Here is a 26,457-nt window from a genome sequence, read left to right as displayed (position 1 = left end):
ATGGGTCATTCATTAGATTATATCCCTGTCCCATGCCGAGTGCAAGTGGTAGGCCAGGCTGCGTTTTGCTTCGACATGCTATTGAAGTCTATTTAACTATGCATCGGCAAGAGATTACTGCAAACTAATGTCATTCGAAGGAGCTGGTGCCTGATGACAAGTGGTATCATGTTCTCAATAGAAGTTAAAATTCTGGCAGGGTCGCAGTGATTTAGTGGAGGACTATGTATACCTTTTGATAGTGGTCTTCGTCGCTTCTTTTTATCCTAGGGGAGTTTAAATATTGAAGGCCAGGCTATAATATTCACACTCTCCACGCCTCCCAAAGTTGAGACCTCAATGTTATTCCAAGTGTTGCTGCTGTTATTTTAGGGTCTCATTCGGATGCCCTGATGACTTGTCGTTAGACTTTGAGGGAAGGCCATAACGCCAGGGGCCCTGGGAAGAACTCAATCCTGTAATCCTAAAAACTTATAATAGAGCACTCCTTTTTAAGAGATTATTTTACTTATAGAAGAAATTGCACACGGTAATAACCCACAACCTCACCAAAAAAAAATTAGTTGAAAGGTATATTTAGGTTTTTTGCCTCCTATTTAAATCATGACAGTTCTTGTCAGGTTAAAAATTCAAATCTATTCAATCGGCCTATGATTAGCTATAATGAGCCCGTATTGTATTCTCTCATAATTTACATAGGCTATGGACCGGATCCGCTCTGATATTATTTGTAATAACTCATAACTTCACATAAAAATGCTCGTCGAAAAGTATTATTAGTGTTTCTTGGCCATGTATAAATACCAAGATCTACCTTATGTATAGGTGATGTGGGGCTAAACACATACCGGCACAGTCCTCGCATACACAATGCATGGTGTGATTTGAGCAAGAATTTTGTTTATAACCATTTCATAACAGCGGTAGCAGATATCCTTTTAGAATTTTCTGAGCAACAGTGGCAGTTATAAAATTTGAGCAATGCCCTTTTTCTAAAAAAGAAAGAAAATTCTTTGTTTAACAAGATTAGCCTACTCAGAATTCCTACATATGGCAGTTATAAAATTTGCACTTCATCCGTGCTGCCATTCTGACCTAAAGGTTGTTCATAGTAGACATGGTGCTGGTCACCCTCTCTTCCAGGTGAGCCATGTATTTCAGAAGGCGAACAGAGCAGTTGACTGGGTCGCCTTATTTGTTGCTCGACATATCGAGGAGGTTAGCTGGACATCTGTATCAGAAATATCTTCACCTTTGTACTGTTTACTTTATTCTGATTTGGCAAGTTGTACATATGTTAGAGTAATATAAAATACTGCATTTATCAAAAAAAAAAAGGTTGTTCTTTGTTGTATTACTATTCACCATTTTTTTGAAGGAAAGCACTCATCAATTTTTTGATGCTTGCATAGGTAACAAGCCTTGCGGTTAGACTATGTTTTGGTGGCATTACTTTAGGTGCAGAGGAGCCACTTTTGTACCAACTTGACCTTCTGCTCTAGTTTTCTTTGGACAATCCTTCCCATTCTCTCTTTTCAGAGAACCAGATAGCTTTGAAGCCCACTAAGGTGCTTTCCCAACAATACCCTACAGGAGAAGTAGTTAAAATATCTTTCAAGAAACTTTGAAGTCCACTCTTCTCTCCCATGAATTAGATTGAGCAACTGTCTTTTATTAAAATCCACTAAACTTAAAGCATTTGGGAAATGGCCATGCCTACAATGGCCATCACAATGAGTTATTTTATAGTAGCTAGCCGGTAGCAGCCTATTTGCCGCAATACCTGGGTAGTAGCCATCAATTTTATGTTCGATGATGGTTGTTGGACCAAAAGATCTTCCCAACCTAACGTATTGATCAACTCGAATCAGATAGATAAGTTGAGGTCCCTCATCACCTACCTATTATTCTAAACGAAAGTTCGAGGTCTGTTTACCGTTGGCGACTCACCATTGCTTCATGGCTTCCATCTTTAACTACTTGGTAGCGTTTGTTGCAGAAATCATGAGTGGTGAGCATCAAATGTTACTTTCTTTAGAAAATAAAATCTAGAGTAGATACTTTTCAAGCATTGGAAAGAGAGAGGTGGTCCTTCTCACCTCAGCGTGAGATCCGTTGTGTCCGATCCGGCCAGATGGTCTGGCGACATGTTGATTTGCTGTTTTATTATAACAACAGCGGCCATTAAACATAAGAAAGGGATGGGTGGCTAATTGAGTTTTCGAATGAGAGAGACAGGACAGTAGCTTTTGCTTTGGAATGAATTTTCTATCTCCCATAAGAAATAAAAACATGCGTGCGATATAGAAACCCAGTTTCTCACGACCTGGAAATTATGGATTTTTTTTTCTTTTGAGAAATATTTTTAATCCTAGGTCTTTCTTTAATTGATTTTTTTTTATTTTTTTGTGCTGAAATGAAAGTATCATACAACATGTGTATGAATACAATCAAGAAAATCAAAAATCAAAACATTTCGAAGAGCACTCGGAAGCTCCATCTCACCCACCCAAAGATGTGCCCCCGAGTGGTTAGTTACTTGATCCTTCTTCATTGCCTCTATGGGAAGGTCCAATGATGTAAGATATGACTCACAAAAAGCAAATTATGTTCTTTATTGTAGTCGTGCACCATGCCCAGCACCTCAATCTTTTTTTTCTATGAGCCTCGTTCATCATCATGTGCTCGTTTTAGTGATTAGCCCACAGGAAAGAGACGAGATGATTGATATGATGCATAGCTACATTGCACACACTATGTAGGATATAATTTCTCTTCATAAGGAGGGATGCTATTGAAAAAACATTAAGCATGCTTATTTGGACACTACTACTGTTTCATAAGAGCTTGCCTGGAGAGTTGCTTGTTGATGCAGCATTTTCCGCTCTGTGCTAACAATTTGCTGACTTAGCCTATGGCATAATAAGCATGATATGAATTAACTCCAGATTTTCTTGGTGCAATGAGATCTATCAGGTACACGCAGTTACTATTATTCTTTTATTCATATATGTTCCAAAGAAAAAAAATTTATCCATTTCATTATTTTTCGAGATCTCAAAAAAAAGAGCATGCAAACACACGCATTCTTCTTGCAACAATCGGAGGCATGCGTTAATCACGAAGCACATCTTGATGAAATGTAAACATGTGTGATGAGACCACTCAGAAGTATCATCTACTTATTAATAGACCGACGTCATGTATGATAACAAAAGGCGAGAGCACTAAAAAAGGTCATCCACTTATTCCATAACTCAATAGTGGATGGTGACAATTAATATATCAGAACTGAGATAAGTAAGGATCATTTCAAGAACGAAGCAACTTTAAAAAGCCAGCTTTAGCCCATGGCATACTTCTGGGTCCAGTTGCGGGCAGTCATTTCGTACTTGAATCTGTCGGCCTTGAACATGTGGGCGATCTCTGGTACTAATGGGTCGTCTGGGTTTGGGTCTGTGAGCAGTGAGCAAATGGAGAGCAAAACCTGCACATAACCCAAACGATGCAACTTAGACAAACTCATCTGGGCAACATCACGATCATCAGAATTCAGAATTGCAAGTAATATTTTTCTCGGTTGATCAAACGGTTTGGGCTCTTTTTTTTTTGTTTCTGAAGAGAAAAATATATCACAGTTGAAGACTGGGGGAATTCCTCATGGACTCAGAAATCATGTCCCATGACTAGTTTACCCATGGAATGTAGAACCAGTTAGGAAAAGCCACATACGGTTTGCCCTAAGCTCAACAATAATGAGTTGGAAGGGATTAGATCAAATCTCATATCCCTTCAGTTTGGTTTAGCAATTAGCATAGACTATATCCCACAATGATAAGGATCAAATTCAAAATCTTCCAAATTTGGATTCAATTAAGGCATCTTTGGTTAAGGCACAATCTCCTCCATAAGGATCAAATTCAAAATTCAAAATTCTCCAGATTTTTTGGATTCAATTAAGGCATCCTCGATCAAGGCACAATCTTCTTGATGAGGATCAAATTCAAAATTCAAAATCCTCCAGGTTTGGATTTAGATTTGGATTCAATACGATTTCTTCCATGAGGATCAAATTCAAAATTCAAAATTCTCCAGATTTGGATTCAGTTAAAGCATCCTCGGTCAAGGCACAATCTCCTTTCTATTACCCATGATTGTAGGATATCAAACCAAATCACATTCACCCATGATTATAGAAATTCTGGTATACATTCCTTGTAAACAATAGTTTTTCCATTTTCAAATGTAATCAACAGATGTATATTCAGACTATATAAAGCCAAGTCTCTCTACTAAGTTGGCATGAGAGTTTTGCACTATCTTCTTTCTCTCTTATACAAGTAGGACCCTGATTTAGAACTGTGGATTAAATCTTTCATTTCTGAACTCTGGTTGTCATAACTTATTCTGCTAACGTCGGACCGAATCTCATTATGTAGTCAGAATTATCTCACGATCTTGGCTTATTTAAATTTGGATCTATTGTTGTACACACAAATATAGTATCTTTAATTGAACTAGCCAGAATCAGACAGATTCAGACCCGATCCTGATGCAACTATGGCCCTCCTTAGCTAGGCAACCTAATAGCGGGTCCAGTACAGGTAGAAATGGAGTATGGATCCTGTTATCCAAGATGACAACAGACCCTGGAGTTGTTGGACCATAAAACGAAATTCAATTCATCGGCATCCGTACTTGAAAATTATGTATAATATACCTTAGATATGGTTAGAGCCGGACTCCACTGATCTTTAAGAATGTCCAGGCATATGTTACCATTGCTGTTGATGTTTGGATGGAAGACCTTGGTTTTGAAGGCCACCTGTAACCATATTTGTGCCAAACAAAATCAGAAACCGTTCTTCTTCTTTATTTGAGAACAATAGAGGTGGTGAAGGTGGATCATATAAGTTGCTTGTACCTTGGGAGGCTTAAATGGATAGTCAGGTGGAAAGTGGATATTTACAAGGAAGACACCTCCAGAGTAGGGGCTGTCGTTTGGTCCTATTATGGTAGCTTGCCAGTGGAACATGTCGTCAGCCGCCGGACCTGGAACCAAAGGTACCCAATAAGACACCAGACCAGAAGACATGAAGGCTGTGTAAGAGGGTGAAAGGCAAAGGCTATGGAGACACCGTATGTACCTGCACTGCAAGATGTAGGAGGGTCTCTCTGCAAATCCTTGAGCTCTTTGATGATTCGTCTCGACGCCATTCTAGCTATCTGGAAACTAGGATGCTTCGCAACTACTTGGCACAGAAGAGGATACAAAGAACCTTTGTCTGGTTACCGCGGGAGGAGGGAGATTAGAAGAGCATATTATAGGCCTGAGAGGGCAGGGTTTCGAGTGGACTGCAGCTGGCTCGGGGTGTAAAGGCAGAAGGACAAAGAATCTATCAAACGCTGATGGAAAAGGGTTTGCAACATCAAGTTCTTCACTATGGATGCGAACCAAATCTTCTTATAGATTGTTTTTTTCTTGGCTTTCACTACTTAAAAAACTAACACGGCTCGAAAGGCATCTCTCCCCCCACGCCTGTCATTAGAGAAAAAAGAGGAATGAGAGGTCACGGTCGGTCTCAGGGAGACTTCATTAAAGGTGGAGAATCTCAAGGGCAAACCACCAACGCCAACCACCGTTCAGTTTTGAGGCCACGACAACCTATAAAGACATCTGATTCGTGCTTAGCCGAAACAGTCTGTGACGCCATTCTTTCCTTAACTTTTTTCTCCTCACAACGTACTTTCAATGGCCACAAAAATCTACAAGCAAATGCTCAACAAATGGGCCCGCAATATTCGATCGATGACATGACAAGGCCAACAATTCGCCGACTTTTAAGCAAATTCCTTCTTTCTTATCTACTTTTTCTACCTCAGCCAGCCATTCTTGAATCACCGACAGCAACAAGGCATCTGTATACCAAAATTCGGTCTTCCAATAGCTGATGTGCACAAGTTTGAACTTTCATCAGAAATTGATAAATGACAATCTGAAACAAGCTTTTTATGATTATAGTTACTATGTCAGATTCCAGTTTTTGCACGAACAAGTGTCAAACAGTAGTCAACCAGAAGAATAACAAGCACCACAGCCAAACCTTCTAGTGATTTAAATAAAGATACACCGTGATATTGTATAGGAGGATCCATTCAAGAGAGTTTCGGATGGCCCGTTCCATGCCCATGTACGAGGAGGAAGAAGCCATTGGGAAGAAGATGTGGTACCAACAAGTGTGTCATAGACCACCACAGACCCAGATTAAGCAAAACAAATCATCACCTGATGCGTGCAAAGCTTTCTAATGCTGTCAGGAGACTATACACAAAGGTCTAGTTCCTTTGATAGAGCAAGCGAATGCAACAGTGATAGCCAGTGGGTCGTCATTCCTCTGTTTCCCTTCGTTCACAAAATGGAACAGGCCTTCTGTGCCTTTCTCTTCTTCTTCTTCTTTTGCTTAGGGGGCTGAAGTACAACTTTAATGGCTGCATCGAAGACTGCCTTAACATTCTGCGCACAAAACCTCGTTGGATAAGCATGAAGTACTATCCAAATGGTAGATACATGCACATACAAAAGAAGCAACATACTTGCTGTGTCTTTGAACTGCACTCGATATAGATAGGAGCACCTATTAGCTTCCTCAGCTCTTCTCCCTTTAACAACAAAAACAGAAGCAAACAAATCATATGCAGTGCTCTTATGATGCTGACTGAACACAATGTTGGAGATGGAACAATGATCAAGCTTCAACTCCTTTACATGCGTTTTTTTCTTACCTGAGCAGTGGTAATAGGCACAGCACCAGGATGATCCATGAAGTACTGCTTATCATCCCGAAGATCTGTAAATGAGCATTAAGCTATTTAGAAACCATATGAAGATGATTACAAGTAAAATAACCACGATATCAAAATAATGCCAGATGCAAAATAAAATATTACAAGCGAGCCCAACAACTTGCAAGCAATAGCAGTTTTAAATAAGCATTACATAGTATGCAAATTTTAAAAGAGCACAAGAGTGCACAATTGTCCGCTACTCTTACCATTTATAGACTAATTACTTGACTTCAATGGGAGGTTTGGATGCCTGCTTCCGTACATGTGTGATATCCCACAACTGACTATGAAACATAACTTGGGACCCTAGGTTCAAGGCTTCTAACTAAAGTGAACAGAAAATAGAAGAGACGAGAGAGAGACAGCTGATCCTGCAATCTGGAGATTGTAGGGACAGACAAATCACCATGTGAAAGGATTAAGGCACACAGTGCTTATAGAAATCAAGCATGCAAATAGGAAGATCCAGAATTGCAAAAAATGAAAACCGAAAATTGCATCAAGTGCATCACTTTGTAATGCTACCAAGGTACACACAAAAAGAGCACGCTGAGACTAAGGTTTCAACTTTTGGCTGAAAACAATCTTCCAGCCCAAGCTAACCAAAATCAAGATCGGAGGAACTAGTACTGGGCACTGTACCGGTTCTCCGGCGGAATGAGTCGGTGCGGGCCCAGCCCGATACCGATTCTCCAACGGAATGAGTCAGTACGGGGGAGGGAGGGCAAAGGAGTAGCGGCAGGGCCTGTACCGACAGAGGAAACTTGCCGAAGCCAAAGGAGAAGAGAGAGAGAGCGAGCAGGGGAGGGAGGGCGAAGGAGTGGCTGCGGACACTGACGGAGGCCGAGGCTAAGGCCACGTCCCATATTTCTTTCAAAACAGGGGATGCACCCGCGGCTAAAAAATTTAAGAATTTTTATGTGAAGTTGGCAAATCGCTTGCCAACTTCACTTAAAAATCCCTCCAACGCCACCCCCACCCCCCGGCGCGGCCCTCTGCCGGCATCCGCCGCCGCTCCTTCTCCCTCCCTCCCCCACTTGCTCTCTCTTTCTCTTATTCTCCGGCTCCGGCAGCGAGCCGTTTTTAAAACCGGTGAGCCACCGGTACAGCTTCGGAACGGGCGGAAGCGTCCAATTCAGGACGGTTCCGCATCCCATGACCAAAATTGATCATAGATGTCATATATATTGATTATATGGTTTTTCTTTGCATTGCTTCAAGATTGTTTCTTCAGTTCTTTGCCCGTAGTTGAGCAGTTAGTATCACTGTTGGTTCATCTTCATGTCATTGATTAAACAAGACAGCCCTAGTCTTCATAGTAGCATTGCATCTATGCAATTTACTCATTCAGTAAAAAGTTCAGACTTCCAATATCCAACCAATTTAACAGAACAAGGGTAACAATCGAAAGTCTAACTTCAAAAATGGCGCCTTGCCCCCTCTATTCACCCACAAGAGTAAAATAAGACTTGAGATTGAATCTGCAAGATCTGGGAGCTCCAATCTCATAAACAATTAGATGGACTACCATCTAATTTTATCCATGCGATGGTACTTTAATGCAATGGCAATAACAACATCAGGTTAATGTCCCATACGCTTGTTGGTTTTCAGAGTCGCAGAAATGGCTACTTTTTTTTCAAGAAACAATAAATTTTGAACATTATTAGACACCTATGTCCCTATTCTCCGATGAATTGGGCTGAAATTGGGGCAGGCTAGGTCGGGTTTCAATACAGTTCGGGCCTGATTCTAGCTTCATGCCGAAAAGAGCTTGAAACTTCTTTCAAAATTACAGTTCGAGCTCGGCTCGAAGCCCGACTGGGCTGGCCTGGATCTAGGCCCAAGCTTCTCCTTCAAATCTGACCCGAAACAAGAGAGAGTGGGAAGAGAAAGCGCGGTGCCGGGGGGGGGGGGGGGGGGGGGAGGGAGAGAGAGAGAGAGATCATGAGGGAATAGGGAGAGAAGACAAAGGGGCAAGAGAGATCATGGGGGGAGAGAGATCAAGGAGAGATGAGGGAGGTAGAGAGAATGGAGGGGGAACAGAGTGGAGAGGAGAACATGAGAAAATAGAGAGGAGAGGAGAGAGCAAGCGAAAGAGGGATTCAGTGGGGGAGAGAGAGAGAGGGAGGGGGAGAGATCGAGGGGGAGAGAGATATCAGGTGGGAGAGAGAGGGGAGAGAGATAAGGAGAGAGAGGGGAAAGCGGAGAGGGAGACATCAGGTGGGAGAGAGAGGAGAGAGAGGGAGATAGGGAAGGGAAGGGAAGGGAAGGGAGAGAGAGATCAGGTTGGAGACAGACGAGAGGAGAGATGAGAGAACCAAGAGTGGGGAGAGAGCGCGCTTAGAGATGGGCCTATTTTTAGGCTCGAGCTTCGAGTTGAGCCAAGCATTGGCTTGAGTGCAGCTCAAAGTTCATTCAAGCCAAGGTTGGTGGAACTATCTCGAACCGAATGATTCGGAGAGTACCGAGGTGTACTGGCAGCGAACCAGGATGATTCCGGCAATGGAAACGAAAAGCATCCGACGAAGGGGGAGAAAGAGAAGGAAAGAGAGAAAAAGAAAGCAAGCGGAAGAGGGAGGGAAAGAGAGGAAGAGAGAGGGCTGCGAAGGCCAGCAAGCCGTGCAAAGGGCCGCGAAGGCTAGCAAGCTGCGCGAAGGGCTGCAGAGGAGGGGCTCCACCTCCAGTCCCCTGTTTCGTTCGAAATAGGAGCCTCGGAGGGGGCCTTTTTTAATTTTGCAATATTTAAGTAAAGTCGGAAAATCGCTTGCCGACTTCACTTAAAAATTGCCAAATTTCTAAAAAGGGTCCCCCTCCAGGGCTCCTATTTCGAACGAAACAGAAAACCAGAGGTGGAGCCCCTCCGCAGCCCTCTACGCGGCTCGTCGGCCCTCCGCCGGCTTGCCTCCGCCACCCTCTTTCTCTCTCCCTCCCTCTATCCCCCTTCTCTCTCTCTTTTCCTCGCTCTCCTCTACTGTGTCGATACGAGCCCGACACGGAACGATACAGGGGCGTACCAACCTATGCCACTAGGCAACCGGTCCAGCTCCGGTTTCGGCACAACAGACCTTGATTCAAGCCCTATTTTTTTGGCTCAAGCCTTACCTGAACAACCTCGAGGCTAGCCCAAGGCCCACGTCAAAGCTGCCCAGACCCAATCTCAGCCTTATCGATGAATGCACATGGTTATCTTAGATGATGCACACAAAGGACTTTTTTGGTTCGTGAGAAGAATTTTCTCTCATTGGAATATTTTTTCTGAAAATATGATGCCTGAAAAAAATAGTTTTGGCATGTTTGGTTGATCATGAAAAAGTGGTTCATTCTAAAGTGGCTTATGTTTGATTGAGCAGCTACTTTTCTGAGAAAGTTGTATGAAATATCTATTATAACCTTAATAAAAGGAAAGACTTTATCCATAGATTTTGGTGGCTTTAGTTTTGAAAAAAAAAATCTCAATTCTCAACCTATAGGAAAGTAGCTTTCCATGTCCCTCATGGGTTTTTTTCCCATGAAACATGAAAATTTTATTCCCATGGGATGCTACTTTTCCATCTGTCTCATTTGAAATCTCCAATCAAACAAGAGGTCTTTTTTTGTTTTTCCGTTGACCACACTTCTTCCCTTCTTTTTCTATGAACCAAACGAGTCCATATTGGTAATAAATGTCCACATACAAGCCGATGCACATTTAAAACTTTTTTATATTAATTGTGATGGCAGGGGTATAATGGTTTGATAGGAATCAAAAACAGACATTTCAGAATAAAAAAAAGGCCCTTCCTATAAATTTGATAATTCAGTGAATTTTTGTGCAAAATAACCCAAAGTACAATGCTAGCAAACAATTAGACATTATATTGTAGCTTAAGCTACAGATTTGCAGCCTGAATATACTTAAAAAAAATAAATACATCCAAGGATTCCAAACAATTCAAAATCTATTAGGTTTGTCTGATATGTTTTTTTTTTTGCTTGCTTTATAATGTCTAATATGTCTTTCTTTGGCCAAAACTTTGGAACTCAAAATGAAACAGACAAAACCACTGGAACAGCTGAAATTGAAACACCACTAAATTAGCCTAACCAAAACCAAAAGAGAAATAGGGGTTTAGACCATGGCTCAGCCAAATTGGCCCATGTAAGCAAGGCCCCAAAAAGTAGGGCAGTTGAAGAATCTAGCTTGGAGGAGCCTTAGGGATGGCACAAAGAGAGTGCTCATATAGCAGAAATAGAAATGCATTAACATACAAAACTTAACAGGTAACATCTAGCATAAATGATGTATGTCCTATGATGATTAACAAGAAGAATGTATGGGTTTTTAATAAAAGGCAGTTGAATTTGTATTTAAAAAGAAAAAAAGGAAGAGAAATTGAATGTAGGGACTTGAAGAAAACTTACACTAACTACATACGTGACCATGATGAGTGAATGGACAAAGATTTAGCCAACCATTCATGAATTAACAGGGCTTGTTAAATTTAGTAATGCTAGAAATGTATAATTAAACAAGAGCTCTGTATCATACTATTGAAAGAGGATGAGAAAAACATGACAATGTGCAAGAATTAGTATAGCAAGTTTGAGCTTCTGTTGCAGACATCATAAAAGCTTATTGGTATGATGATTAAAGAGGTAAATGGCCAAATACACAGAGAATGATTAAATCGAAAAAATGCGAAACAAGAACACAACTAGAGCAAGTTCCTGATTCCTAAACAATGTGATAAGGATACTTTTACTCCTATAATATTATCCATCCTAGAGCTTCGACACATGTTACTTTCAGGTAAAATAATGCAAGAGTCCTACATTTTTTGCTGACAATTTTCCATTTGAGACAGAACTCGCCCATGGTTTACAATACCATAGAGGTTAAACCAATTCACTGTTTTAATCTAACAAACTGACATAAGATGTCAAAACAATTTCAAGTATCGCCATTGAAACACATCCTTCCATGTGAATCAACTTAGCTATAAGCAGTATCAGATATATCTTGATATTTTTCTAGATTATCATTCTTCTATGTTGTAGCTTTAGCTTCTAGTTTTCTCTGTTTTCTTTTAGTATTTTTGTCTTTCATCATATGCCTCTATTGCTTCATATTCCAATGTACTGAATTATCATGTTATACACAATTAAGATTACTTTAAATGATATTTGAATCATTTTTATTTTTAGCTATGTATTCTTTATTTAATTCCATTTTTTACAATTTTTATACAATCATCCAAAAAAAAATAAAAGAATACTTACACCCTAAGACTGGGCCAAAAATGAACTCATCACATTCTTATGTTGCCTTATAAAATTATGGAATCCAACAAGTGCCTAATTTCCAACTACTCATAATTCTTTTTGTTCTCTACACATTTCTTTACTCTAATATCAATATAGACAGGACTTGGCAGTTAGAATGGAACCAAACAATTAAGCAGCCATATCAGATACGAAAAAACAAAACATGGTATTGGACCTTTTGAAAGCATCGATATTTGAACTTCAACTCAAAATCATATTGCCTGGGCTAAAAAACAAAGACAAGCCAATATGAGTTACCTATGTCACTGTATGGCTATGTATCGCTTCTAAGGGATCCACTGTCAGAAAACCAACCAAAAAAAGAAAAAAGGTGGTGCAGCATTTGTGAATATAACCCAATTATGTAAACTGTAAACTTAAAAGTAGACTAGCACCAAAAAAACGAAGCCATCCACAGATGTAAAAAGTATACACTTCAAGAAGCATTCCAATATCTATCGGGTTTAAGGATTTAATGAGAAGTTTGGATCTGGTCCACATGCTAGAAAGGCAAAGCAGGAAGTGAGCCAACAAAGTAGTGATGTTGGATGAACAAATAATTAACTCCAGCATAACTCATTAGTGGTGTTAACTAGAAACCAAAACTGTGGATAGTATTGTACATACAAAAACATAACTATAGAGATCACACAAAATTCAGTGCACAAGTCACGAAACATCAAAAAAGCTGGCAAATATCGGAACTGAGTTTGGAACCACAGATCACTCAAGCTTGCTACTAGCACTGTTTTGGCTGCTAGAAAATGAAAAGAAAGTAAATCAAGAAAAGAGAAGAAAATTAAAAGAATTCCTCAAATCAACTGAGAAAAGTACAGAAAAAGTTGACACATATGGTGCAAGGAATAATTCAGTTATCCTCTTTCATTTAGTTTGTTTACTTACTCTCTAAATTACTACTTATTAGAGAATAAAATATTAAGCAATTATTAAGCCCAAGTTTTAAAACTCGATTTCAATTTTAATTTTTGGTCCCCCAAGCAAAGTTTCAGTTTCACCAGCACTGGCAGTTTCAACAATTTTGTTATGAGTTTCAGAGTTCTGATAAAGAAGTCAAAAAACCAGAAAAAATAAAAATAAAATAAAAAAGGCAAGTTTCTTCACATCATTTTATTGTGTTCTAAGTTATTTAAGATCATAATTTATGCAGCCTGGGTAGTTTCAGCCTCAACTTAAACTGCACTGAAGCTTAATGCATTAAATATATCACGAGTATACTAATTTATCGAGTAAAATACCAAATATAACTCAATAAAGCATAAATCAACAAATACAAGAGTATAGAATTTATCACGTACCTATTCACTACCACATATTATTGCAAGATGGATCACCTTAAGAGTGATCATCACAGTTTTGATGAGATGCAGTTAATTTTTAAAAAATATTTTAAATCAATAATATATATTAGATATCATAATCATAGTAATATTTTTAAAGTAACTATAACCATATCTAACGATTAGTGCCTACTATTTACGAATTAATTCGTAATAGCAGTAATTATAGAATAGTTAATACATTGACTTATTGACATACACCTACCTGCCTCGCATAAAACCAATATCTTACCCAATCATCTACTTGAACCTATCCTACTCGTGTAGGCCTGCACAAGAGTGGGACATACAAGCTGTAGTACAATGCTAAAAGGGCTATATATGAAACTGGACAATGATAAGCAAGCCACGCATGCAAGTGCATAGTGCTAATCCTGCCACATATATGTCTGCACCGTACTAAATGAACTATCCTTACGAACCATATGCAAATATATGTCTACATAATACTATATGAACCACCCTATCGGCCCATACATCCCGATTGTATATAATGGCTGCAAATAGGGAACACAGTGAGGTCAAGTGACCGCATATGCAGCCTCAAGCACTGTTACCCACCATTAGCAAAAGCTTAGACAGATATAACGCAGATTAGAACATTAGAGCCTTAAATAGATATTTGATTTGACTACATTGATGAATTAAAAAAAAACATTAAACATGTTTAGTTGTTAGGCCACCTAAAAAAAAACAACAGTTTTGGTTGGTTTTGGCAAACCGAAACTGGTGAGAACAAAACAAAAGAAAATTTTGGTTAGTATTGGAGTAGCCTCAACTAAAATGGATCAATTCCAGCCGAAAGTTTAAACCTTGATCAAACCGCTTACGAGAAAAAAATTTGCCTTCATTTCTTCATAATTTTCTCTCCCTAAACATCCCTTCATTGCCAAAGATTTCCCTCTAGGATCATCAACGAAAACTAGCTTTGAAGCAAGGTTCTTCCAAAAGATCAAGTTGATATAGGATAAGTCAATTTAAATGACAATGACATACAAGTTCCAAACATAAAGAAATGGGAAAAAAGAATGAAGAGAGTAATGGTTTCATAAATGTTGTAGGAAAGAGCGCAAGGCATTGAAACTAAGGACCCTCAGAAACTAGCCATAAGAGGAATAGCATTTGTAATATAGGCCAGCTGAAAACATAAATAACACAAATGTGGAATCCTAGATAGGTCATCACCAAGCTTGAAAATAATCATCATGATGAATGATTCAACAAAAAATGATGCATTATAGAAGATTAACCGTGGACTTTAAAGAATATGACCTTCTGAAGTCACCTCCACCAGACATTCATCAAACTGCCTAACATTCATGCAGATTTAGTCAAAGAAGGTAGGCAGTCAGAATTGATACCAAGAATTGAAGTTTCATCTGAAATCCAACACTAAGACTGAGGCATTTCATTACAGCTCAAATCAATTTGAAAACTAGGCTAGTCCTAAAATTCCAACCAAAACTAACTAATGGGGCCAAATTCATTGTATATATTGGCCATCTATGCTGATTTTGTTTGTTTTTATCATTTTCTAGATGCATGAAAGTGCTTTAGAGATTAAACTAAGTATTCCAAATTTCTAACAAGATTTGGAACCATTGCAACCAGGGAATGTCATACCATACTGATGTCATACCATACTGAATCAGACAATATGGGACATATTATACTATATCGGTTCGGTACCAGTACATGGTCCAAAGGGCGTACCGACACTCGGTAAGTGAAACCAATTACTAGGCGTACCGACAAAGTAATAGGGTGGCACTGGTATGGGCTCGATACCAAGACAGCGTACCTTGATTACAACATTGTGTTACAAAGAGATTTCATTGTGTTACAAAGGGACTTTGAGAAAAGTACACCTTCTATCTTAGGTTTGACTATCCTAAAACTAAAATAGACACACATCCAAATTGTCACACGTCATCTTGCCATTAAATAGGAAAATGACATGTCAAGCTTCCGTACAATTTTTATTTGTATCTTCATTTTTTTCAATTGTCTCATTCCAAAACCACTAGAACAGTACATCCCAAGTCCCAAACAATATAATATACTTAAAGATTGCATCTGATTCATATTCTTGACTTATTGTTCTCTATTTTGTGATTTTTAACCTAATTTTGGTTAATATTTTTATTTTCTCTTTAACCTTTCAACCAAAACTTCTGCAATAGAGCTGGATGAAACCAAAACCAAGTTCTTACATCAAATTTTATATGAACGATGGATACCAAGAGAAGGTTCCCAAACCAAAGTTCTAATGCATCAGAAGAATTGCTTTTTTAGGTTAATGGTTGGAATGACTTGACCACCACGGCATGCAGCAACTTAAGAATTTCTGCATCCTGGTATGGCGTTGTGTAGTTGTGTAATGTCATTGACAGAACGCATCAAACATCTGTTGACCGGAATATGAGGCATGCTACCAACATCAAGAAACCTTTTTACTGATTTCTTACATCGAGAAAATACTGCTCCAACCAAATGATACATGTTGGAGCAGTATGTTCTCACCAATCAGAAGAGCTTGCAAGAACAGACTGTATAAGACACTGATTAACTGATTATTCTAAACAGTGCTGTTACATATGTATAACATATGAAATGAATTCAGTGACACGTTTAAAGATTTGTATATTTTCCCTTTGGAAACCTAACAAAACTCTTTACAAATATCAGAATTGAACCCAAATAGATGATGTAAGTCTTGTCAATTAAGATCAATGAAACAAGTACATTTTAAGAGTCGCACATACTTAAAAAGAAAATAGGGAAACTGTGCAAAAGAAGAAGCAAAAAGAAGAAATCAACAACAGAAAAGTAGAAGAAATCATAACAAGAATAACAAGGTGAACAAATAAAGTTCCCAATGGCTTCCCCATAATCTGCTTTCTGGTGCAGAAAAATCAGAAGAGGTGTCTGAACAAATATGGAGTATGGAATATAGTATACAGATTTCAAGCAATGAGTAATGATCGATCAATGGAGTTCGTGCATGTTGACGTTAGTATGGACCTTGGCACTGTTAGAAGCAATTGTGCTTTTTTACATGCATCTAAAAATAAATTTGTTCATTATAATATCCAAGTAATATTATATACTATTTTTTCAAGTATTATTGTCTCAGCATCATGTTATATCCAAGTATATTTTTTTATAAAATGTAAAGTACTATACCAAAAACAATCCACATGTATCCAATAAATAGATCAGGGGTAATTTGCATAAAAAATCCAATTTCTTTTTTCTTTTCCAAAAATGATCTGTTTTCTGTTTTACTGGACCAGTACGGCCTAGCCCTCCGGCTTTATTCAGCTAAAAAGAGGTGTGTGTGGCTTGCGCGAGTTATGACAAGCTCTGGTGCCCCTTTTAAGTCCTAACGACACGGAATCGCCTCACGTGCGCTTTCAAATCCACACAAACGCTTTCGAGCCTCACTTATATGCATATTTAGCTCATAATGCTCACTTATGAGTCCATGCACACTTGGTAACAGATGTACATGTTATACACGTTGGTGCACGTGTAAAATGGTTCTTACAAAATGGTCCAGCAAAATCCACAATAAATTGATTGTGCAAAAAAAACCGAGCCATTTTTGCAAAAAAAAAATGTTAATACAGTAGTTTTTTCACGCAAAATATATATAAATCAAATGATCAGTTAAAAACATGGAATGACCTGAATCTGTAAAAGGCAAGCATGCTGAACTTACAGCTGAAACAACGGTAGGGTTAGACGTGCAAACTATAGTTGCCACACAATGAGCAATATAGAGAGAGAAACTGGAAGAAGGATGAAGATGTACAGCATGATTACCTAAAGAGTCAAGAGGAATGGACATGGAAAACAATGCCCAAGTATTTTGCAATGTTTTGTCACTAATTAACACCACTACTACAATATTACTAGTCTTCCCATCAAAGTTTGCCATACCGATCGGTACCGGTGCGTACCGACCGTATCGTACAGTACCGGTACCGAACTGGAATATGTGGCAAGGGGGCATACCAACACTAGGTATGGCTAACTGGGTGCCCCAACCAAGCTTATGGACGCTATAATAGGATGGTACCAATACGGGGTCTGGTACTAAGATGGCGAACCTTGCTTCCCATAATTTTTCAAATGCTTCCCAAAGGTCAAGGGGCTAAAATAGTAATTTCCAAAAAAAATTAATTTAAAATTAAAACTTAAAAAAGTAGTTATGCACATAAAAATGAAACATAGCATATTATATAAGATATAGCAAGTTAGTGGAAAGTACCAACTAGGCACCATCAAATAGTAATTCAGTAATCAATCTCATCCACCAATATTCAAACATGACATAAGGTGGACACCATGGTAGCCAAGGCAGCCATCTTTTAAAACTTTGATGTATACACTACTGTCTTAAAGACTGCTGCACTTGACTTGTTTCATTTAAAGTGCTCAAAAGAGATTGCCTTGGATTAAAATTTCTAGCAGTCTAGATGTTTCATCTGCATAATAAATTAGGGATGGCAGATCCTTGCATCATCGGTGGCTAGGATATCTCTTGCACCTAAAATCATAAGAGAACAATTTACGCTAGCCAATGAGAAGAAGCTACATAGCAAGCACTAAACACCTCTATAACCATGAGACAAACAAAAATGAACAGATAAATTATATCTATCTAATGATTGCCTTTTTGGCTTATTTCTTTATAAATGATGCTCACAAGAGTACATGATTAGCCATTTCCACCAGTGCAGATGCTCTGCGAGAATAGTCAAGAGATGCTAGATCCTCCATTTATTTACTACTCACATAAATTTAGGATTAATAAGACCCTTTTGGTTCCACCTTTAAGTTGATTGCCCTCACATGGTGGTGACTGCAGAAGCCCTTGACAAGCTTGCTTAGAATTCAACTCCCATAACTATATTTTATACATATGAACAACAGAAAATTGTATACTTGTAAGTTAAAAAGCTTGCACCATTTTATCTAGCTCATGGTCATGTACCTATTTGCCTCTTGCTCCTTGTTGAATTGATAAATTACCCATTTGTTACAATAGTTGACCTTAAGAAGGTAGCTTACTTCTTTTATTATGATCGCAAGCAAGGTCTACTATCTTGGTACCAGACCCCGTACCAGTACCATCTTATTACAGTGTCAGTACATGGTACAGTACGAGACTGCGTACCCATATGGTGTGAGAATGCATACTAGTACTGGTACCAGGATGGTACCGACCGGTATGGCAAATCTTAATCACAAGGATAACAATGATTTCATCTTTCTCGATCACCTTTGAAAAACAAAATTCAGTAGGACCTACATGAGGTTTCACATAAAGGAAGCTAACCTAGCCCAGTAAGCAAAAATCTAATGGCTACTACCATGCCTTTGATCAGTGTAGGCTAGATGATAGCCACAGTGTAAGCAATAATCACCTATAAGCACAACAAAAAGGCTAGAAAGAATGTACATATAGGGGGAATTTTCAAAAAAAAACTTAAGATATAACAGGAAACATGTATCTCCCAATTTTTAATCTAAAAAGTAACCACATTATGCACTTGGCAATACAGACCAAAACATAATGAAGTAAGAAAGGTCTCAGCAATTTCCAGACTGAAGAATGAGGAAAAGCCTCAGCTGAACAAAAAAACATATTTTAATTAATAATCAATAGACAACTCACTGACAGCACATTTATGAAGTCTCACTCAACAAATTAACTTATATGCTACAATATCTCTGTCCATCCATAATGCCATACCAGCAAAGACCTGCAAAGTGTACCAAGGTTTTATGGCAATGCATGGAGAAAGTTCTCTTTTGTCTGCCACCACTGGACTAGGTCTAAATTATATCCTAAGGAACATTAAACATATTTGCATAAACATATGGCTCATATGAATGATTCCTGTTACAGTATCTACAAGAATGGCAAATTTGCATCATGTAAAGAAAAATAAGGACCAGAGAATCAGATACACATAAGAAATCATGCAAATGTAGGGCTATTGTGAGATTGAATCTACAAAATTTGCAGCATGCTAGAGCAATTATCAGTTACTTTTGCTGTCAGATACACACTTGACATATGAATTCGGCTTCTAACTACAGTATATGCAAACAAAAAAAAGGTTTTCAAATTTTTGAACATTGTTTATTACTTGTTGCAGTGAATTTAAACATACTGAATCATTGAGCAGTTACTAATTTTAGCATATTATCCTGTTCCTCACCATGGATGTCCACCAAAATTCATCATCCAACTCATAGAAATAATACTCTACAATAAAGAAAAATAGTCATGGTAGAATCAAAATATACCTAGACCTATATCTGGATAACCTGTAAGAGTAAGATAAGCTCCTGAGAATTTCGAAAGGAGAAAAAAATATGGCCCATAGAGTAGAATAACAATAAGATTCAAAACTATATGTCAGAAGAGAAGTATAGATTCCTTTTATAGAACCAGTGCAGCACATATAACAGATTAATGCTGAAGCAACAATAGCATACTGATACAGCAGCTAAGAATAATAGCATGAATCACCCACCATATCAGTGTTTCACAGAACAAACTAAGCATTTCTGATGCTTAAAAATGACCACCAGGCCACTGGCATTGACAAAAATGCTACTATATTTAATTATCAGTCATAAAATGTGGAACCACTGAGTCGATTTAACCTGGATAATAAGATTCTGATAGAGTTGGGATGCTGGTTACATTTCAAGAATTTTAATTAAAACCATCAATCCTACCTACTATCTTCCATCAGATCCAATAAATCAGTCAGCCACTTCCCCATCATAGATATTAACATGAAAGTGAGAATTGTAACAAATACCAATCCCAGTACACTTGATGTCAAAGCACTTCAGCAATCATCAGAACCCATATCCTCTAGTACTAAATTGATTTTTATGCAGAATTACATGAATCCTGGATTAATCAAACTGATAAGGGAAACACTTAGCACAAGAAATGCAGAAACTAAAGAAAATGAAAACAATAAAACAGGATTATAAAGACTTACCAAGCTTTGTTCCAACAAGAATTATAGGAACACCAGGCGCATAATGCCTCAATTCAGGAATCCACTGGAAGGTGAACGAAATACAAATAGGGAATAATAGATGATTAGTGATTGAAGAATAAGAAGGAGGAGAAGAAACAGGACAGTAGATAAAAAGATAATTATAAATCCCACACCTTTTTAGCAACATTTTCGTAGCTGGCCTTACTGATGAGGGAGAAGGCTAGGAGAAAAACATCAGCTCCACGATAGCTCAAAGGTCTTAGTCTATTGTAATCCTCCTGGCCTATCACATTAAAGAACAATTTCAGACTGGAACCACAAACTCGAAGAGGAGAGGCAAGGTGGGGCAAAAGGAGCACAGAGGAGTGGAGCACTTACCTGCAGTGTCCCACAACCCTAGGTTCACAGTGTTCCCATCTACCACCACGTTCGCACTGAAGTTGTCAAAAACAGTTGGGACATAGTCCTGCCAGCAAAATATATATTTTTTTCATAAAATTTATAGCCACTAATTATTTTCTAAAACCCTAGAAAAGATGGCTAGAACACTTAAATCCAACAAAGTAACTTGAAAGGATATCATATCTCCAACAGAAAAAAAAAAAAATACCAACACATAGGGTTGCAACTAGGCACAGTCCTTCATTTAGTAGACACTGATGGATAATATAAATATTGTAATAATATAAATCGTAAAAGTAAGCAATAGAAATACAAATATCTCCATCCCTCCAAAGGGAAGCAACAGAAAACCATAATAATATAAATCGTTAAAGGTAAACCATTTGACCAAAGCAGTGATTCAACACAACAAAATCATAAAGAACAAATCTTTCTTCTGCCTCACAAGTAATATCTATATCTTCATGGAGACATATCGTGAAACCTAGGATTCTTTCAAAAACTTGCTAATAAAGGAAATCCCAAAAATCAAAAGTGCCACCGCCTCTACAGTCATCTTTCCAAGTCAATGAATAAGAAACTAAATGCACATCCTTTACTTTACAATTACTTTTCCAAGTCAGTGAGAAGGTAGTTACAAGCATATTGATTTCTCTACGATCATCTTTCCAATTCAATAAACCAGAACGTAAAACATTAAATTGGAGGATTTCTTTGATGGTCCCAAATGCTCCCCCAGAACTACAGCAGAAAGAAAAAAGAACAACACACTTTACACAAAGCCAAAGAAAAATCAGTGAGTCTACATGAATCACTTCAATTCATCAGGAAGTATAGAGGTGTCATAAGAAGGAATTTTCCTAGTTTTCCAACACTTGATCAAAAGACACCGGAAACCTAATAAATAAAAATCCTAATTTCATTTTTTTCCCAAAACATTAAGTTTTTCCCTTTTTTTTCCATGACTATCTACCTATAATTAGACTGAAACAAGGCCAAATCCCGGACTGGCAAAAACCTTCGATTTTCGAAAAACCAGCAAATGCAAAACAAAACAAACCAAACTCCGAATTATGCCTTCGAACAAACAATTTCGATTCATCAGATAGACGAAAAATAAAAAGCAAGGGTTCTTTCCCCAAAACACGAAACCTAAGTTCGTTTATCCTTCCTGGCAGATATCTCTCCATCGCCAATGCAAAACCCTAAAAAGACGCCACTTCTCTCATTCCCCACGACCCATCGCCCACAATATGAAACCCTAACGACGAGAAAAAAACTCAAAAACTGGAGGACTCACCGTGGGGAATGTGTTGCTCGTGTAGGAAATCAGCATGCAGGTCTTGCCGACGGCGCCGTCCCCGACCGTAACGCACTTTATAAACCTCGACGCGCTCATCTCCTCCCCCCCCCGATCTCCCCAAACTACCAAGAAAAACCCAGAATCTCCCCTTCTCTTTGCTTCTTCAACCGCTACAAACCACAAGTCCCCTCCGAAAACCCCCGCATTCCCCGTCCAATGCCTTCCAATCCCTCCAAGAGATCAAGAAGAAGAAGACAAGGAAACAAGAAAACCAAGAATCGGAAGGTTGACAAAACCCTAACCCTAGATAAAGCCGCCGGCGATGAGATCTACAAGGAAATTCCCTCCCGCTTCTCTGTCTCTGTCTCTCCCCCCCGTCTACTTCGCTGCGCTCAGAATGGCAGAGCAGGGAGGCGGGGGGAAGGAAGGGGAGGGATGGGTGCCGTTGAAGCGGTCGCCGACCCCGGTGAGATATAACCATCTATAGATTAATATTATTAGTAGGAAATTATCGAATTAGTTAACTAATTTATTTGTTGGTGCCGTACAAGCTCCGACGAGGCGACGACAGCTAATATAATCTCTGTCGCTTTTCGGCTCACAAATTAATCCTTCCGCTGTTTACCGAACCGAACCGGAGCAGGCTGACCAGACCGCCACCAACACCCACCTGTCCCCAGCTTGCTTTCTTTTAACTTGTCCTTGCCAACTGTGGTTAGTTTCTTTTGCCATTATTAAAATAGAAAGTATCAGATGCCATTTTTCTCTCTTCCCCGCAACAAGACACCCAAGGGGAGTTGGTGAACCTATTCAGTGTTTTGGACTTTCCTCTCTTGGTGAACAGCATTTTGATTTTTTTTGTTTAAGAGAGAGAAAAAAAGACAGCTACAGTAATTGAGTGGATACAAAATGAGAGACAGAGAGAGATGAAAATCCTCTACTTTACAATATTCGTTGGATGGTGGAAGATTGTAGCACCTTTCAAGCTGTATATATGTACTAGAAGGCGAATAGAATTGCCGACTGGGTCGCCTTCTTTGTTGTCCAATACTTCGGAGAGATTCTTTGGATATACTAGGGGGCACTCCTCCACCGGTTCATCATTTTCTTTCTTTTGATTCTGCTGGTTATACCTATACTAGAATAGTGTGAGCAACCGTTATACTAAAAAAAATAAAAATTTTAAGTTATATATGTAAATTTTAAATAATTATTTTGTATTTTTATTATTTTGTGGCCAAGGAAGTTTTATTGATCTAAAGTATTCGGCAGTTAGGAGTTAGAAACTTTGGACTGGAACATTTTTGGGATATTTTTTGATTTTTGTGTGCGTTACCTATAGGTTTTTTGGCATGTCAAAGAATTCTATATTGGTTTTGAAATTGCTAATGTACTTTAGTAAAGAACAATATGTAGTTCATTGGCCTGGAAATATGGCTACTAAAATATTTTTGAAGGTTAATTTAGATTGAGAGTTTTTTTTTATGATAGTTTATATGACTAAGGTTGATGAGAGAATTGTAGCTTTTAAGTGGTTATGAAGAGGGGCCTATCCATCTGAACTAGATTCAAAGTGATAAAAATTTTCCTAAGTTAATGAAGTTTTGGAGGAGGTAATTTTAGATAAAAAAAAGAAGACATGATCTTTTCACACGTCCATTTACTTATTTGAAGGGAGATGTTTAGACAGAGAAAGGGAGTTTCTAAATCTCTACTCTTTGATTGGTAAATTTATAGGTATAAGTTTTTTTTTTCTATAATTTCTAAGTATTTTTCTCTACTTATGAAATATGAATAGGTATTTTATCATTGCTTTTCTTGTATACTCGTCAAGTTTGTGCAGTGGAAAAACACATATTTTTCCTGAATTTTCACTTTCATCTTTATTTTTTATTTTAAGTAAGATAACAAGAATAAAATGCAATGTAGTAGACATATCATGCTTTATCTATTTTTTTGCTATTTATTTTTCTAAGAAAATATTTTTATGTACTTTTTCTACTTTTGTTTATTTGTCAAAAATAGTGGCCAAATATTTCAAATTTAATTGTATTTATCAAACTAGGTAGCCTTTCTGTTTTCTTAATCTACGTCCTTAACCTTTTCCTTTCAATTTTGTGTCTCTCATAAACTTTTCTTATTTAAATAAGTAATTTATTAGAAAATTATACCCTAACCACTATGATGTAGTAATGACACACGCAACATGGAGAGAGACGAGTATAAATGATTATACAAAAGAACAACTGATGAACAAAATCATGTAAAAGTAAGCATCTTATATAAATGTTTTTAACTTATTGCTTTAGATTTTTATCACCATCACTAGCTTATACTCAAAGGATACAAGAACTTTGATGCCAAGGTTTATTTTTTGTTCTTTAGTTATGTAAACGTTTCTTAAAAAGAATAGCTATCCATCGGTTTACATGTTAGAAGATATGACTTGGCTATATCTAAGTGGATCTATGCTCACTACTCAAATTCGGCTAGGTTTAGATCGGACTATAGGAGTTTCACATCATTGATCGAAGCTATTGGTGAGATTTACAATATTTAAATTGCTTACATAACAATATATATATGTGTGTGTGTGTATATATATATATAGAAAATTCATAGCTTATCCATCAAATGATCAAAATATTGAATATTTTAAATAATATGAAATCGTATATATTTTTTTGACCATTTGATACATAGGTTAGAAATCTTCAAATTATATAATTTTTATTGTATAAGTAGTTTAGAGGTAGTAGATCATATTCAATATTCTGAATCATCGATGTGAGATCTCGATCATTCAATCTAAGCCTAACCATATATGAATGGAGATCCACTTAAGTCTAGCTAATTTTATCTCCATGTGCTAGATTTACTTTTGAATCTACAATCATGTACATCAAAACGAATAAACTCAAAGCTAATGCTTCATGACCTTATTATTCAACATACATTCGGAATGAATTCAACATAAAAGATTCCTTATTTCTAAGTATTAGCTTTTTCTGGAATTTGATGTTGGATAGCTCGGCACCTTCCTTATTACTAACTCAAGTTATCGCTATTGAATTGGTAAATCTTATTAAATTTGAGCCATATACCATTATCAAAAAGAAGGAATGATCAAAAGTAAGCATAACAATTAGCTACGTAAATTTGCCAACTTGACATCAATTTAGCAATTAACAATATTTTTGATAAGGTTAGCAATTCATATTGCATAACAATACAAGTCAAACTACATATATTTTTATATATGAACATCTTTTATAATAAATAAAACCTTCCAAATTCAGACCACATAGGTATAATATTTATTAAATCTATTTTAGAATATATTTTTTGTTATTAAATATATCATATGCATTACATATGAAAAATTGTAACAACTTATTACAGGTCCTCCATAGCATGTGTTACAACAGTACCAATCTTTTTTCTGGGAAGAAGAACTAAGAAAGTTTGCACTTCACACTCTCTCCCACACTCTTCCTCTTCATTCTCCCCACCCAGCCTGCGTCTATTTAGGGGACAGAACTCCTCAAGTCTGCCAACCCCTCCACCTGGCAGTGTCCCTAGACTAAATCGGTCGACAATGAACCAGAATAATTGTAAAAACTCATTGTTTTAGTTATTTCAAAAGCTTGAAAATACTTTCTTTTTTAGTTTTATAGTGGAAATATAAAAGCAAGTTCTTTTGCTCCTATGAAAATTGTATCTTTGGGCTAGACTGGGCTAATGACAACACAAGCGCTCGGCTTGGTGCAGCCAAATACTCTTTTTCCACTCTCTCATTTTGTTTTCTTCTCACTTTCTTTTTCTTCAATCTGTTTCTCTTCTATACAACTGAAGAAGTTAATCGGATCTGGCCTTCCGACGATCATACTAAATAGAAAAGAATCGAACTCAACTGAGTTGTTATATTTTAAGAACAAGATGACCGCAAATTCGTATAGGAGGCAAATCATATGCCTCGATTCAAGTAAAAATTTTTCAACCTATTTTTTTTATATTTTTTATAATATTATTTTTAAATATATAAAAAGTAATATAATAAATTCTAGATGCCATGCCGTCTAGAATCGGTTTGGTCTATCTATAGGAGTAAAGGCTCCACTTTATGATGTAATTTTTGGCTCCATCTTCAGTTTTGAATGTAGTCATTAGAAAATATTTACATGGTCACGGGAGGCATTAG

The 26,457-nt window shown here is 37.6% G+C and overlaps 2 protein-coding genes across 2 annotated transcripts; both read right to left on the bottom strand.

Annotated features, from left to right (window-relative positions):
- Positions 1–3,110: 3,110 nt before the first annotated feature.
- LOC103724129 (ubiquitin-conjugating enzyme E2 28-like) lies at positions 3,111–5,586 on the bottom strand. Its single transcript, XM_008815290.3, has 4 exons — positions 5,148–5,586; positions 4,925–5,052; positions 4,721–4,825; positions 3,111–3,487 (listed from the first exon to the last, which is right to left on the bottom strand). Exons 1-4 carry the CDS (start codon positions 5,215–5,217, stop codon positions 3,344–3,346), a joined length of 447 nt encoding a protein of 148 aa, XP_008813512.1. The 5' UTR covers positions 5,218–5,586; the 3' UTR covers positions 3,111–3,343.
- Positions 5,587–5,981: 395 nt separating this feature from the next.
- Positions 5,982–22,735, bottom strand: LOC103724128 (rac-like GTP-binding protein 5). The gene is made up of 7 exons (XM_008815289.3): positions 22,254–22,735; positions 20,930–21,017; positions 20,725–20,834; positions 20,549–20,612; positions 6,784–6,848; positions 6,595–6,660; positions 5,982–6,514 (listed from the first exon to the last, which is right to left on the bottom strand). The coding sequence occupies exons 1-7, from the start codon at positions 22,350–22,352 to the stop codon at positions 6,410–6,412; spliced, it is 597 nt and encodes a 198-aa protein (XP_008813511.1). The 5' UTR covers positions 22,353–22,735; the 3' UTR covers positions 5,982–6,409.
- Positions 22,736–26,457: the final 3,722 nt, after the last annotated feature.

The sequence above is a fragment of the Phoenix dactylifera genome, chromosome 2 (genome assembly GCF_009389715.1).
Source record: "Phoenix dactylifera cultivar Barhee BC4 chromosome 2, palm_55x_up_171113_PBpolish2nd_filt_p, whole genome shotgun sequence".
Taxonomy (NCBI): domain Eukaryota; kingdom Viridiplantae; phylum Streptophyta; class Magnoliopsida; order Arecales; family Arecaceae; genus Phoenix; species Phoenix dactylifera.
Note: the sequence above shows the minus strand (reverse complement) of the source record. Positions and strands in the feature narration are given on the sequence as shown.